The sequence below is a fragment of the Bombina bombina genome, chromosome 1, assembly GCF_027579735.1.
Source record: "Bombina bombina isolate aBomBom1 chromosome 1, aBomBom1.pri, whole genome shotgun sequence".
NCBI classification, from domain to species: domain Eukaryota; kingdom Metazoa; phylum Chordata; class Amphibia; order Anura; family Bombinatoridae; genus Bombina; species Bombina bombina.
The window spans coordinates 495,214,027-495,230,713 of NC_069499.1; the positions used below are offsets into that span (position 1 = coordinate 495,214,027).

The window sequence follows — 16,687 nt, forward strand, 5'->3', positions numbered from 1 at the left end:
AAAGTGAGCGTTAGACCCTTTTTTGAATGACTCCAAATACCGGCGGTAGCCTAAAACCAGCGTTAGGAGCCTCTAACGCTGGTTTTCACGGCTACCGCCAAACTCTAAATCTAGGCCTTAGTGTTTTTTATTTTCGTAATTAAGTGTTTATTTAATTTAAGTTAGATTTTTAAATTTTTTCGTAGGATTAGTTTTTTTTAAATTTGCAATTTAGAATTTTTAATTCGTAGTTTTTTTTATTTTATTAGAATAGTAAGGTTAGGTTAATTTATAGATTAATGTTAGGTTTATTTTTTTCACAGGTAAGTTTTTATTTATTTAACTATAGTTATATTGTAATTTTAATTTAAAGTTAGGGAGTGTTAGGTTTAGGGGTTAATAGTTTAATTTAGTGTTTTGCGATGTGGGGGGGCCAGAGGTTTAGGGGTTAATAGGTTTATTTAGTGGCTGCGATGTGGGAGAGGCCGGAGGTTTAGGGGCTAATAGGTTTATTTAGTGGCGACGATGTGAGAGGCAGGAGGTTTAGCGGTTAATAGGTTTATTTAGTGTCGGCGATGTCAGGAAGTGGCGGATTAGGGTTAGGGTTTAGGGGTTAATAGTGGTGGTGATGTCGGGGAGCTGTGGTTTAGGGGTTAATATATTTAAATAGTGTTGGTGATGTGGGCGGCAGATTAGGGGTTAATAAATTTATTTAATAGTCGCAATGTGGGTGGGCAGCAGATTAGGGTTTAATACATTTTAAATAGTGTTTGCGATGTGGGAGTGCGGTTGTTCAAGGGTTAATAGGTAGTTATGATAGTGTACCTTGTAACATTTTAGTTATGAGTTTTGTGAAAACATTTTTGTTACACAGAATCCATAACTACTAGTTTCAGATGTTGGTATGGATCGTGTCAGTATAGAGCATAACGCAAGCATTTTAGCTGGACCGCACAACCTGTAATACGAGGCGCAATGAAAATCCTGCACTCAAATGTCATTTTTTTGAGTGCGAAATGGACGTTACGTTTAAAGGCTAGAATGCTTGCGTATAGGTATAACGCTGCGAATCGTAATAGTGCGTTCCTGGCCATTCTACGCGCAATGGCCAATTTTTCAGAGGTATAGCTGTACCGCAAAACTCGTAATCTAGGTGATTGTTAGTACAGTGATGCTTCAATTGTTTTTTGTTACTGATTTGTTCTATGCATTTCTGTTTTGTTCTGTACTCTGCTTGGTACTTCACTAAAGTTTATTATAAAAAAGATTTAAAAATGATCATGATACATGATTAAATATTTACAGGTAACAGCCTCCTGAGTCTTCCATTGCATTTCCATTGTATGTTTTTACTTACGATATAAAAAGGAACACTGTACTTTAAACCCCCCCCTTAATTTGTTAAAATTACTTGTTATACTTACTTTAGATTATTAAATGTAAGGGAAAGTAAGGCTGGGGGAGTTCAATGTGTAAAATCAACTATTTCAGATACAGAAATAGCTTTCTCTTTACCCCCACATTTGGAGGTTAATTTACATTTGGCTAGATTACGAGTTTTGCGGTAAGAACTGCTCGGTGCTAACTTGCAAGTTATTGCCACCCGCTCACCTCCCTATAGCGCTGCTATTACAGGTTTGCATAAAATCTGCGTTAGCAAGCAATAAGTGAGCGCTGAGAAAAAATTGAGCTCCATACCGTACTCCAATACCAGCGCTGCTTTGAGCTGGTTTTACGTGCTCGTGCATGATTTCCCCATAGACATCAATGGGGAGAACCGGCTAAAAAAAAGCCTAACACCTGCAATAAAGGAGCGTAAAGCGCCGTAACGCAGCCCCATTGATTCCTATGGGGAAACAAAAGTTATGTTTACAACCTAACACCCTAACATTAAACCCTGAGTCATAAACACCCCTAATCTGCCGCCCCCGACATCTCCGAAACCTACATTTCACTTATTAACCCCTAATCTGCTGCCCCGACATCGCCGCCACCTACATTATATTTATGTAACCCCTAATCTGCCGCCCCCAATGTCGCTGCCAACCTACATTACAGTTATTAACCCCTAATCTGTTGCCCCCCACCTACATTACAGTTATTAACCCCTAATCTGCCGTTCCCGACATCGCCGCCACCTACCTACACTTATTAACCCCTAATCTTCTGCCCCCAACGTCGCCGCCACTATACTAAATTTATTAACCCCTAACCCTAACTCTACCCTAACGTAACCTTAACCCTAACACCCACTAACTTTAATATAATTAAAATAAATCTAAATAAAAAACTAAATAATTCCTATTTAAGACTAAATACTTACCTGTAAAATAAACCCTAAGCTAGCTACAATATAACTAATAGTTACATTGTATCTATCTTAGGTTTATTTTTATTTCACAGGTAAGTTTGTATTTATTTTAACTAGGTAGACTAGTTACTAAATAGTTATTAACTATTTACTAGCTACCTAGTTAAAATAAATACAAATTTACCTGTAAAATAAAACCTAACCTAAGTTACACCAAAACCTAACCTTACACTACAATTAAATAAATTACATGAATTAAATACAATTAACTAAATTACAAAAACAAACACTAAATTACACAAAATAAAAAATAAATTATCAAATATTTTAACTAATTACACCTAATCTAATAGCCCTATCAAAATAAAAAAGCCCCCCCAAAATAAAAAAACCCTATCTTAAACTAAACTGCCAATAGCCCTTAAAAGGGCATTTTGCGGGGCATTGCCCAAAGAATTCAGCTCTTTTACCTGTAAAAAAAATACAAACACCTCCAACAGTAAAACCCACCACCCACACAACCAAACCCCCCAAATAAAAAACCTACCTAAAAAACCTAAGCTCCCCCATTGCCCTGAAAAGGGCATTTGTATGGGCATTGCCTTTAAAAGGGCATTTAGCTCTTTTTCACCCCAAACCCTAAGCTTAAAATAAAACCCACCCAATATACCCTTAAAAAAACCTAACACTAACCCCAGAAGATCCACTTACAGTTTTTGAAGAACCGACATCCATCCTCAACGAAGCGGCAGAAGTCCTCAGTGAAGCCGGCAGAAGTCTTCATGCAAGCAGGCCAAAGTCTTCATCCAAGCCGCAGAAGTCTTCATCCAGATGGCATCTTCTATCTTCATCCATCCAGAGCGGAGCGGCTCCATCTTCAAGACATCCGGTGCGGAGCATCCTCTTCTTCCGACGGCTCTTCTCAAATGAAGGTTCCTTTAAGTGACGTCATCCAAGAGGGCGTCCCTTGAATTCCGATTGGCTGATAGAATTCTATTTGCCAATTGGAATTAAAGGTGAAAAAATCATCAGCCAATAGGATTGAGCTTGCATTCTATTGGCTGTTCCAATCAGCCAATAGAATGCGAGCTCAATCCAATACGAGCTCAATTTTCACCTTTAATTCCGATTGACTGATAGAATTCTATCAGCCAATGGGAATTCAAGGGACGCCATGTTGGATGACATCACTTAAAGGAACCTTCATTCGAGAAGAGCCGTCGATTGAAGAGGATGCTCCGCGCCGGATGTCTTGAAGATGGAGCCGCTCTGCGCCGAATGGATGAAGATAGAAGATGCCGTCTGGATGAAGGACTTCGGCCCGCTTGGATGAAGACTTTTGCCGGCTTCGCTGAGTACTTCTGCCGCTTCGTTGAGTATGGATGTTGGGTCCTTCAAAAAGTGTAAGTGGATCTTCGGGGGTTAGTGTTAGGTTTTTTTTAAGGGTTTATTGGGTGGGTTTTATTTTTAGCTTAGGGTTTGGGCAGAAAAAGAGCTAAATGCCCCTTTAAGGGCAATGCCCATACAAATGCCCTTTTCAGGGCAATGGGGAGCTTAGGGTTTTTTAGGTAGGTTTTAATTTGGGGGGGGTTGGTTATGTGGGTGGTGGGTTTTACTGTTGGGGGGTGTTTGTATTTTTTTTTTTACAGGTAAAAGAGCTGATTTCTTTGGGGCAATGCCCCGCAAAAGGCCCCTTTAAGGGCCATTGTTAGTTTATTGTAGGCTAGGGTTTTTTATTTTGGGGGGGCTTTTTATTTTTATAGGGCTATTAGATTAGTTGTTATTAGTTTAAATATTTGATCATTTCTTTTTTATTTTGTGTAATTTAGTGTTTGTTTTTTTGTAATTTAGTTAATTGTATTTAATTAATGTAATGTATTTAATTGTAGTGTAAGGTTAGGTGTTAGTGTAACTCAGGTTAGGTTTTATTTTACAGGTAAATTTGTATTTATTTTAACTAGATAGTTAGTAAATAGTTAATAACTATTTACTAACTAGTCTACCTAGTTAAAATAAATACAAACTTAGATGTGAAACAAAAATAAAACCTAAGATAACTACAATGTAACTATTAGTTATATTGTAGCTAGCTTAGGGTTTATTTTACAGGTAAGTATTTAGTTTTAAATAGGAATTATTTAGTTAACGTGAAGGTAAAGTTGCGCCATATGAAAAGAAGGATTTGACAGATCAATAAAAATAAACATAAGTTTAATTCATAATTTTTTTTAATTTTGATTATTAAACAATATAATGACACTGCATACCTTAAATCCTAGAGTCCAGCGGAATTCCCGGCTCTGTGTCAAATATTTTGTTATGGTGACGTAAACACCAGCATCCAATTGACACCCTGGCCGTTAGGCGGCCACGAGTGTAGGCAAACCGCCCCCTCTATCTACAGCACATGCTCAACACAATGCGCACATCTTAGTTAATAGGGAGTGAGCCCGGCTGCTTACGTAGAAAGCGGGTGGGGCCGCTTTCTGCATGGGATAGAGCACTGACCAGGAAGTCAATCGAGGGTGGAGAAACGGCACTGTCAATTGTAATATAATAAAATGTAATATATTAAAAATATAATTTTACAATTTACAATTACTTTTTAGCACTAGTTTATGAGTTTTATGTTACGGCTTTGTAGCGTAAAACTAATAACTACTGACTTTCAGGTGGGCGGTACGAATCTTGTAGTTATAGGGTGTACCCCTCACTTTTTTGGCCTCCCAGGCAGACTCATAATACCGGCGCAAAGGAAGTCCCATTGAAAAATGACTTTTGGAAAGCTGCGGTAGTTACGTTGCGTTACGGCCAAAAAAAGTGTGTGGTACAGCTATACCTGCAAGACTCGTATACCAGCGGTAGTGAAAAAGAGCCTTAACGCTGCTTTTTCACTCATACCGCAAAACTCGTAATCTCGCTGATTGGTATGTCCTGTTTATATAGCAACAGGCAAGCATGGCTATTTCAAGAGACAAAATCCATGTAAAGGAGCTGTTTGCAAGCAATTTAATACACTCCATTAGGAAAGATAGATAATTGGGAACACATTAAAGGGGAGAACAATTTACAGTACAATTTCCCTTTAAGCTATAATAGTACGTTCTTTTATGGCACTGCCTTGGACAATTATCACAAATAATGGAGCTATTTTCCTTTTAGGAGGGCCACCTTCAAACAAAGATGATTAATGCAGGCTTAAAATATGGATATGAATATCTTGGAAACAGCCCTAGATTGGTAATAACACCTCTGACAGACAGATGCTATAGGTAAGTGAAGGAATATAACATACACCACCTATGATTTTGGAAAATATATTAATTAATGTATTATATACAAGTATACCAACAATCCGAAAATTTAATCAACATGTTCTGTCCTTATTCATCTCTGCAGCATCTCCAAATGTCTTTATTGTTCCTGTTATTTTAAATATTGGTAACTTATGTCAATTATATGTTTACCCTGCTCTCAGCTATCTTCTAGATGAGGCATTAATACTGCAGTAAAAAGCCTTGCAACACCAGAAATATAGTCAAAGCCAGCCACATGGGGCTGGCTGCTAAGATTTACATTCCTGCTTTTTAAATAAAGATAGCAAAAGAACAAAGAAAAATTGATAATAAGAGTAAAATTAGAAAGTTGCTTAAAATTGATTCTCTATCTGAATCATGAAAGAAAAAATTTGGGGTCAGTGTCCCTTGAATTTTGCGGGCAAATCTAGGCTCGAAAGGGCGCAAAATGCTGTTATTTATGGCGTAATTTTTTACGCGAATTTGCGTCTATAGTGTTGCAAGTTTTGTAATTTCCTAAGGCCTAGATTTAGAGTTCGGCGGTAGCCGTGAAAACCAGCGTTAGAGGCTCCTAACGCTGGTTTTAGGCTACCGCCCGGTATTTGGAGTCAGTGAGTAAAGGGGTCTAACGCTCACTTTTCAGCCGCGACTTTTCCATACCGCAGATCCCCTTACGTCAATTGCGTATCCTATCTTTTCAATGGGATCTTCCTAACGCCGGTATTTAGAGTCGTTTCTGAAGTGAGCGTTAGAGCTCTAACGACAAAACTCCAGCCGCAGGAAAATAGCAGGAGTTAAGAGCTTTCTGGGCTAACGCCGGTTCATAAAGCTCTTAACTACTGTACCCTAAAGTACACTAATACCCATAAACTACCTATGTACCCCTAAACCGAGGTCCCCCCACATCGCCGCCACTCGATTAAATTTTTTTAAACCCCTAATCTGCCGACCGCCACCTACGTTATACTTATGTACCCCTAATCTGCTGCCCCTAACACCGTCCGACCCCTATATTATATTTATTAACCCCTAACCTGCCCCCCACAACGTCGCCGCCAGCTTACTTACAATAATTAACCCCTAATCTGCCGACCGCAAAGCGCCGCCACCTACGTTATCCTTATGTACCCCTAATCTGCTGCCCCTCACCCCGCCGACCCCTATATTATATTTATTAACCCCTCATCTGCCCCCCTCAACGTCGCCGACACCTGCCTACACTTATTAACCCCTAATCTGCCGACCGGACCTGAGCGCTACTATAATAAATGTATTAACCCCTAACCCGCCTCACTAACCCTATCATAAATAGTATTAACCCCTAATCTGCCCTCCCTAACCTCGCCGACACCTACCTTCAATTATTAACCCCTAATCTGACGACCGGAGCTCATCGCTACTATAATAAATGGATTAACCCCTAAAGCTAAGTCTAACCCTAACACTAACACCCCCCTAACTTAAATATAATTTAAATCTAACGAAATTAATTAACTCTTATTAAATAAATTATTCCTATTTAAAGCTAAATACTTACCTGTAAAATACATCCTAATATAGCTACAATATAAATTATAATTATATTGTAGCTATTTTAGGATTAATATTTATTTTACAGGCAACTTTGTAATTATTTTAACCAGGTACAATAGCTATTAAATAGTTAAGAACTATTTAATAGTTACCTAGTTAAAATAATAACAAATTTACCTGTAAAATAAATCCTAATCTAAGTTAATAATTAAACCTAACACTACCCTATCAATAAATTAATTAAATAAACTACCTACAATTACCTACAATTAACCTAACACTACACTATCAATAAATAAATTAAATACAATTGCTACAAATAACTACAATTACATAAACTAACTAAAGTACAAAAAATAAAAAAGAACTAAGTTACAAAAAATAAAAAAAATATTTACCAACATTTGAAAAATATTACAACAATTTTAAACTAATTACACCTACTCTAAGCCCCCTAATAAAATAACAAAGACCCCCAAAGATAAAAAATTCCCTACCCTATTCTAAATTAATAAATGTAAAAGCTCTTTTACCTTACTCAGCCCTGAACAGGGCCCTTTGCGGGGCATGCCCCAAGAAAATCAGCTCTTTTGCCTGTAAAAAAAAACATACAATACCCCCCCCAACATTACAACCCACCACCCCACATACCCCTAATCTAACCCAAACCCCCCTTAAATAAACCTAACACTAAGCCCCTGAAGATCTTCCTACCTTGTCTTCACCATCCAGGTATCAACCGATCCGTCCTGGCATCCGGTGCTGGAAGAGGTCCAGAAGAGGCTCCAAAGTCTTCCTCCTATCCGGCAAGAAGAGGACATCCGGACCGGCAAACATCTTCTCCAAGCGGCATCTTCGATCTTCTTCCATCCGGTGCGGAGAGGGTCCATCTTGAAGCAGCCGACGCGGATCCATCCTCTTCTTCCGTTGTCTCCCGACGAATGACGGTTCCTTTAAGGGACGTCATCCAAGATGGCGTCCCTCGAATTCCGATTGGCTGATAGGATTCTATCAGCCAATCGGAATTAAGGTAGGAATATTCTGATTGGCTGATGGAATCAGCCAATCAGAATCAAGTTCAATCCGATTGGCTGATCCAATCAGCCAATCAGATTGAGCTCGCATTCTATTGGCTGTTCCGATCAGCCAATAGAATGCGAGCTCAATCTGATTGGCTGATTGGATCAGCCAATCGGATTGAACTTGATTCTGATTGGCTGATTCCATCAGCCAATCAGAATATTCCTACCTTAATTCCGATTGGCTGATAGAATCCTATCAGCCAATCGGAATTCGAGGGACGCCATCTTGGATGACGTCCCTTAAAGGAACCGTCATTCGTCGGGAGACAACGGAAGAAGAGGATGGATCCGCGTTGGCTGCTTCAAGATGGACCCGCTCCGCACCGGATGGAAGAAGATCGAAGATGCCGCTTGGAGAAGATGTTTGCCGGTCTGGATGTCCTCTTTCTTGCCGGATAGGAGGAAGACTTTGGAGCCTCTTCTGGACCTCTTCAGCACCGGATGCCAGGATGGATCGGTGATACCTGGATGGTGAAGACAAGGTAGAAAGATCTTCAGGGGCTTAGTGTTAGGTTTATTTAAGTGGGGTTTGGGTTAGATTAGGGGTATGTGGGTGGTGGGTTGTAATGTTGGGGGGGGGTAATGTATGTTTTTTTTTACAGGCAAAAGAGCTGATTTTCTTGGGGCATGCCCCGCAAAGGGCCCTGTTCAGGGCTGGTAAGGTTAAAAGAGCTTTTACATTTATTAATTTAGAATAGGGTAGGGAATTTTTTATTTTTGGGGGTCTTTGTTATTTTATTAGGGGGGCTTAGAGTAGGTGTAATTAGTTTAAAATTGTTGTAATATTTTTCTAATGTTGGTAAATATTTTTTTATTTTTTGTAACTTAGTTCTTTTTTATTTTTTGTACTTTAGTTAGTTTATGTAATTGTAGTTATTTGTAGCAATTGTATTTAATTTATTTATTGATAGTGTAGTGTTAGGTTAATTGTAGGTAATTGTAGGTATTTATTTAATTAATTTATTGATAGGGTAGTGTTAGGTTTAATTATAACTTAGGTTAGGATTTATTTTACAGGTAAATTTGTTATTATTTTAACTAGGTAACTATTAAATAGTTCTTAACTATTTAATAGCTATTGTACCTGGTTAAAATAATTACAAAGTTGCCTGTAAAATAAATATTAATCCTAAAATAGCTACAATATAATTATAATTTATATTGTAGCTATATTAGGATGTATTTTACAGGTAAGTATTTAGCTTTAAATAGGAATAATTATTTAATAAGAGTTAATTAATTTCGTTAGATTTAAATTATATTTAAGATAGGGGGGTGTTAGTGTTAGGGGTAGACTTAGCTTTAGGGGTTAATCCATTTATTATAGTAGCGATGAGCTCCGTCGTCAGATTAGGGGTTAATAATTGAAGGTAGGTGTCGGCGATGTTAGGAGGGCAGATTAGGGGTTAATACTATTTATGATAGGGTTAGTGAGGCGGGTGTAGGGGTTAATACATTTATTATAGTAGCCGCTCAGGTCCGGGTCGGCAGATTAGGGGTTAATAAGTTTAGGCAGGTGTCGGCGACGTTGAGGGGGGCAGATTAGGGGTAATAAATATAATATAGGGGTCGGCGGGTGTTAGGGGCAGCAGATTAGGGGTACATAGGGATAATGTAAATTGCGGCGGTTTACGGAGCGGCAGATTAGGGGTTAATAATATAATGCAGGTGTCAGCGATAGCGGGGGCGGCAGATTAGGGGTTAATAAATGTAAGGTTAGGGGTGTTTAGACTCGGGGTACATGTTAGGGTGTTAGGTGCAGACGTAGGAAGTGTTTCCCATAGGAAACAATGGGGCTGCGTTAGGAGCTGAACGCTGCTTTTTTGCAGGTGTTAGGTTTTTTTTCAGCTCAAACAGCCCCATTGTTTCCTATGGGAGAATCGTGCACGAGCACGTTTTTGAGGCTGGCCACGTCCGTAAGCAACTCTGGTATCGAGAGTTGCATTTGCGGTAAAAAATGCTCTACGCTCCTTTTTTGGAGCCTAACGCAGCATTTGTTTGAACTCTCGATACCAGAGTTAATTTTATGGTGCGGCCAGAAAAAAGCCCCGCGGAGCGTTAACAGCCCATCTACCGCCAAACTCCAAATCTAGGCCTAAGTCTTTATTGAAGTTAGGTTGTTTGGCGTGATGTTGCGCTTGTTATTACGTGAGTTGCGTCATTTCTGGATGTTTGGCGCCAAAAAAAATTCACTTCACTTTGCGTTGTGCATATTTTTTATTATATTACCCTACTTACCTTTATGCTCCTTTGCTCTCTTTATACTCTAGAGGGCTATGCTGTTTGCTTTTCTGCCTATTAAACATATGCATTTTTTCCCATTCCTGAAACTGCTTTATGAGGAAATTGGATATTTTGTTTAAATGTTATTTTTTTCTTTTACATTTTGTAAGGTGTCTCAGTCTGATCCTGTCTCAAAAGCTACTGTAGGAACCATGCTGCCTGAACACAGTTCTACCCAAAGCTAAGTGTATCTGTTGTAAGCAAGACGAGATTATATCTCCAGCTATATTATGTAACAGTTTCATGATAAGCTTTTGCATGCCGATAATGTTTCGATTAGTACTAGTACAGCGTCTGTTGTTCCCTCAACATCCAATGTACATGATATCCCTGTTGGTATGAAAATTATATTGCTGATGCAATACAGAAGGCTATGTCTGCTATTCTACCTTTTATTAAACATAAAAGGTCTTTTAAAATTGATTAAATTTGTAATGACCGACAACATACTGAAATATCCCCCTCTGAAGAGGATCTCTCTGGTTTAGAAGATTCTACTTCAGACATTAAAATTGATAAATCTTCTTATCTTTTTAAGATTGAATATATTCGGTCTTTGTTGAAAGAAGTATTAGTTACTTTGAGTATTGAGGGAGTCTGGTCCACTTGATAACAAAACCAGTAAACATTTAAATTCTGTTTTTAAACCTCCTGTGATTACTCCTGAGTTTTTCCTGTCCCAGATGCGGTTTCTGATGTGATTGCTAAGGAATGGTCTAAACCTGGTGCTTTAATCCTATCCTTTCTATGTTTAAGAAGTTATATCCTTTACCAGTGGCTAATTTGGAGTTTTGGGGAAAAAGTCCCTAAGGTCGACGGGGCTATGTCTACTCTTGCTAGACGTACTACTATTCCTATGGATGATAGTACTTCTTTTAAGGATCCTTTAGATAGGAAGATTGAATCTTATCTGAGGAAGGCTTATTTACATAATAAATATTATATTCTCAGGCCTGCCATTTCTATGGCTGATGTTGCAGCTGAATATTATTTTGGTTGGATAGCTTAGCACAACAGGAAGCAGATTCTGATTGGTCTAGCATTGTTTGTTTGCTTCAACATGCTAATCATTTTATCTATGATGCTATTTTTTATATCATCAAGATTGATGTTAAATCTATGGTCTTTAGCTATTTTAGCTAGACAAGCTTTATGGCTTAAATCATGGAATGCTGACATAGTATCTAAATCTAGATTACTATCTCTATCTTTCCAGGGTAATAATTTATTTGGTTCTCAGTTGGATTCTATTATTTTCACTATCACTGGGGGGAAGGGAGTTTTTTTGCCCCAAGATAAAAAAAAATCTAAGGGTAAATCTAAAGCTTCTAATCGTTTTTGTTACTTTCGTCAGAATAGAGAACAGAAAACCATTCCTTCCCCTAAGGACTCTGGTTCCAATTGGAAGCCATCTTCAAGTTGAAATAAATCCAAGCCTTATAAGAAACCAAAGCCAGCCCCCAAGGACTGCATGAAGGTGTGGCCCTCAATCCAGTTCAACTGGTGGGGGGCAGATTAAAAATTATTTCAAAACATTTGGGCAGATTCTGTTTAGAATCAGTGGATTCAGAGCATTGTCTCTCAAAGGTATTGAATAGGTTTCAGAATAAGACCCCTGTAAGAAGATTCTTTCTATCTCACACATTCCAACAAATCCTGTGAAAGCTCAGGCTTTTCTGAAGTGTGTTTCAGATATGGAGCTTTCAGGGGTGATTATACCAGTTCCGCCTCAGGAACAGGGTCTGGGTTTTTATTTAAATCTATTCATTGTCCCAAAGAAAGAAAATTCATTCAGACCAGTTCTGGATCTGAAGTTTTTTAATCATTTTGTAAGGGTCCCAACTTTCAAGATGGTGACTATAAGGACTATTCTGCCTTTTGTTCAGCAAGGTCATTACATGTCCACAATAGACTTACAGGATGCTTATCTTCACATTCTGATTCATCCAGATCACTATCGGTTTTTGAGATTCTCTTTTCTAGACAAGCATTACCAATTTGTTGCTTTTCCATTTGGCCTAGTGACAGCTCCAAGAATCTTTTCGAAGGTTCTGTCTTTAATCAGAGAGCAGGGTATTGCGGTGTTTCCTTATTTGGACGATATCTTGGTACTGACTCAATCTTTTCATTTAGCAGAATCTCACACAAATCAACTAGTGTTCTTTCTTTAAAGACATGGTTGGAGTATCAATTTACCAAAGAGTTACTTGATTCCTCAGACAAGGGTCACCTTTTTAGGTTTCCAGATAGATTCAGTGTTTATGACTATGTCTTTAACAGACAAGAGACAAATTAAATTGTTTTCAGCCTGTCAAAAACTTCAGTCTCTATCATTCCCTTCAGTGGCTATGTGCATGGAAGTTTGAAGTCTTATGACTGCAGCATCGGACGCTATCCCCTTTGCTCGTTTTTATATGAGACCTATGCTGAATCAATGGTGCAGGGATACTCGGATATCACAATTGATATTCTTAAATCCCAGCATTCTACTCTCTCTGACTTGGTGGTTAGACCATCATCGTATTGTTCAAGGGGCCTCTTTGTTTATTCTTCCTGGACTGTAGTCTCAATAGATGCAAGTCTTTCAGGTTGGGGAGCTGTCTGGGGGTCTCTGACAGCACAAGGGGTTTGGAATCCTCTAGAGGCGAGGTTACCAATCAATATCTTAGAACTCCGAGCTATCTTCAGGGCTCTTCAGGCTTGGCCTGTATTAAAAGAGAGAACTTTTCATTCGCTTTCAGACAGACAATATCACAAATGTGGCATATGTCAATCATCAGGGAGGGACTCGCAGTCCTTTAGCAATGAAAGAAGTATCACAGATATTTTCTTGTATGGAATCCAACTCTTGTCTAATTTCTGCAAATCATATCCCAGGTGTAGAAAATTGGGAAGCGGATTATCTCAGCCATCAGACTTTACAATCCGGGGGAGTGGTCTCTCCATACAGATGTGTTTTTTTCAGATTGTACAGATGTGGGGTCTTCCAGAGATAGATCTGATGGCTTCCCATCTAAATAAGAAACTTCCCAGATACCTTTCCAGGTCCAGGGATCCTCAGGCGAAAATGGTGGATGTGTTAGCAGTTCCTTGGTCTTACCAACTTGCTTATATTTTTCCGTCTCTAGTTCTTCTTCCAAGGGTGATCTCCAAGATCATAATGGAACAATCGCATGTGTTTCTGATAGCACCAGCATAGCTTCACAGGTTTTGGTATGTGGATCTTGTCTGGATGTCCAGTTGTCAACCTTGGTCACTTCCTTTAAGGCCAGACCTTCTGTCTCAAGGGCCGTTTTTCCATCAGGATCTCAAATCGCTAAATTTTTAAGGTATGGAAATTGAACGCTAGTGCTTAGCCATAGAGGTTTATCTGACTCAGTGATTAATACTATGTTGCAGGTTTGTAAGTCTGTTTCAAGGAAGATTTATTATCAGGTTTGGAAAACCTATATTTCATGGTTTTCTTTTCCATAAATTCTCTTGGCATTCTTTTAGAATTCCTAGAATTTTACAGTTTCTTCAGGACGGTTTGGATAAAGGTTTGTCTGCAAGTAATTTGATGGGACAAATCTCTGCTCTTTCTGTTTTATTTAATAGAAAGATTGCTAAACTTCCTGATATTCATGTTTTGTTCAGGCTTTGGTCCGTATCAAGCCTGTTATTAAATCTATTTCTCCTCCTTTGAGTCTTAATTTGGTTTTGAAGGTTTTGCAGACTCCTCCTTTTGAGGCCTATGCATTCTTTGGATATTAAACTGCTTTCTTGTAAAGTATTGTTCCTTTTGGCTATCTCTTCTTCTAGAAGAGTTTCTGATTTGTCTGCTCTCTCTTGTGAGTCTCCTTTTCTGATTTTTTTTTAAGGCAGCACTCAATTCTCTTTAAGAGAAAAGGGGGATTTATTAACCTCTCACTACTAGTGTCCAAGACACCCTATTCACCATTTATTCAAAGTGTAATATAACCTATTAAATAAAAATGACGAGAGTTGTCCAGGCCTGGAAACATCACTTACTCAAGCATAATTACATAGGTGAGCACATAAGTGTAAGAACACGCTCACAACAAATGAGTTACATATGCCTCGTAAACAGTATAGCACAAAATAATACAAAGTAGCAAACTAACATAAAATTGCTAACAACAATTGTTATGATGTCGCAGTCCATAAAGAGCACTTAGTGTGAAACAACGCTCCGTTATAGTTCCATAAGGACTGTGCAGGCTTGCTACACTTGTATTACACCACTGTGTGAAAATAAATTGCCAGCAGCATAAGTGAGTCTCACCACATCTAGTGGTAACGTCCTGTTATACCATAATTGCGGACCTTCTGCTGGCTACAAACACATAGACAGCCAGATGCTTCAACTAGGCCATAACCAGACACAGCAGTTAGATCAGCTGATATCCTCTTTTAGTTAATCCAGCCACGCAACTCCTTATTCCAGGAACAGGTACAGGAACATAACCAAGCTTTCTTAGTTGTTAACACTGCCGCTTACAATCTTAAGACACCTGGATGATCTTTAGCAATTCCACCATAGGCCATACGGAGAACACTTGTTTTCAAATTTTGCCAGTGTTAAGGAACATCAGACATGACACGTTTCGCCCCTCCCCTTTGTGGACTGACCTCAGGACTTCGTCAGACAACTCTTGTCATTTATATTAATAGGTTATATTACACTGTAAATAAATGGTGAATAGGGTGTCTTGGGACACTAGTAGTGAGAGGTTAATAAATACCACTTTTCTTAATTGAGTGCTGCTTGTCATTCTTTAACAACCATATATTTATTGGCTGTTTCTTTCTTGTTTTACTTTTTATTACATGCAAATTCAATGACTGCAAGCACCATTCTAAGGGTCTCTATATACCAGTAGAGTGCACACTAGTTTTGTATTGTTTTTATTTTATCCCTCCCTCTCTAGTGACTCTTCTGTGGACTTCCACATCTTGGGTATTTTATCCCATACGTCACTAGTTCATGGACTCTTGCCATTTACATGAAAGAAAAACAAAATTTATGCTTACCTGAGTCCACGAATCATCTAATGACTTTTGGGAATATCACTCCTGCTGGGCAGGAGCAGCAAAGAGCACCACAGCAAATTACTTCAGTCATTCGACTGAAGTAAAGGAAAGAAAGGAAGCAACAAGGTGCAGAGGTGCCTGAGGTTTATAACGTGACAAAAACCTGTCTTAGAAAAACAGGGCGGGCCGTGGACTCACCGTGTCAAGAAATAAATACATTTATCAGGTAAGAATAAATTTAGTTTTCTTTCTAATGACACGGTGAGTCCACGGATCATCTAATTACTATTGGGAATCAATAACCAAGCTAGAGGACACAGATGATAAGGGAGGGACAATACAGAAAACCTAAACAAAAGGCACCACTGCTTGAAGAACCTTTCTCGCCTAAAGAAGCCTCAGCCGAGGCAAAAGTATCAAATTTATAAAATTTTGAAAAAGTGTGTTGAGAGGACCAAGTTGCAGCCTTGCAAATCTGTTCCACAGAAGCTTCATTTTGAATGCCCAGGAAGAGGAAACAGACTCTTTTAGGAGGCTGCTGTCCAGCAGTTTCATAGATCAAGCAAATTATACTCTTCAGACACAAAGAAAGAGAAGTAGCCGTAGCTTTCTGACCCTTACGTTTCCCAGAGAAAACAACAAACAGAGCCGAAGACTGGCGAAACTCCTTAGCCGCCTGTAAATAGTATTTCAACGCAGCAGCCACATCTAGGTTGTGCAGCAGATGCTCTTTATGGGAAGAAGGGTTAGGACATAAAGAAGGAACAACAATTTCTTGATTAATGTTCCTATCCGAAACAACCTTAGGAAGGAAACCCAACTTAGTACGCAGAACTACCTTATCAGAATGAAAAATAAGATAAGGGGATTCACACCTGCAACGCCGAGAGTTCTGAGACTCTGCGGGCAGAAGAAATTGGCAACAAGAAACAAATCTTTACAAGATAATAACTTAATATCTAAGGATTGCATAGGTTCAAACGGAACCTGTTGAAGAACTTTAAGAACAAGGTTAAGACTCCAGGGAGGAGTAACAGGTTTGAACACAGGCCTGATTCTGACTAAGGCCTGACAAAAAGATTGCACGTCTGGTACACTCCGCCAGACGTTTATGTAACAAAATATACAAGGCAGATATTTGAAGGGCCCTTGAAGTAGAAGTCCTTCCT

General features: G+C 38.8%; 1 protein-coding gene across 1 annotated transcript in view; it reads left to right on the forward strand.

The window, feature by feature from the left end:
* Positions 1-16,687, forward strand: part of DNAH7 (dynein axonemal heavy chain 7) — a 784,664-nt gene that overhangs the window by 197,527 nt on the left and 570,450 nt on the right. The window contains exon 22 of the mRNA XM_053698573.1: positions 5,453-5,562. Coding sequence (XP_053554548.1) covers positions 5,453-5,562 — 110 coding nt within the window. The remainder of the gene's footprint in view (positions 1-5,452; positions 5,563-16,687) is intronic.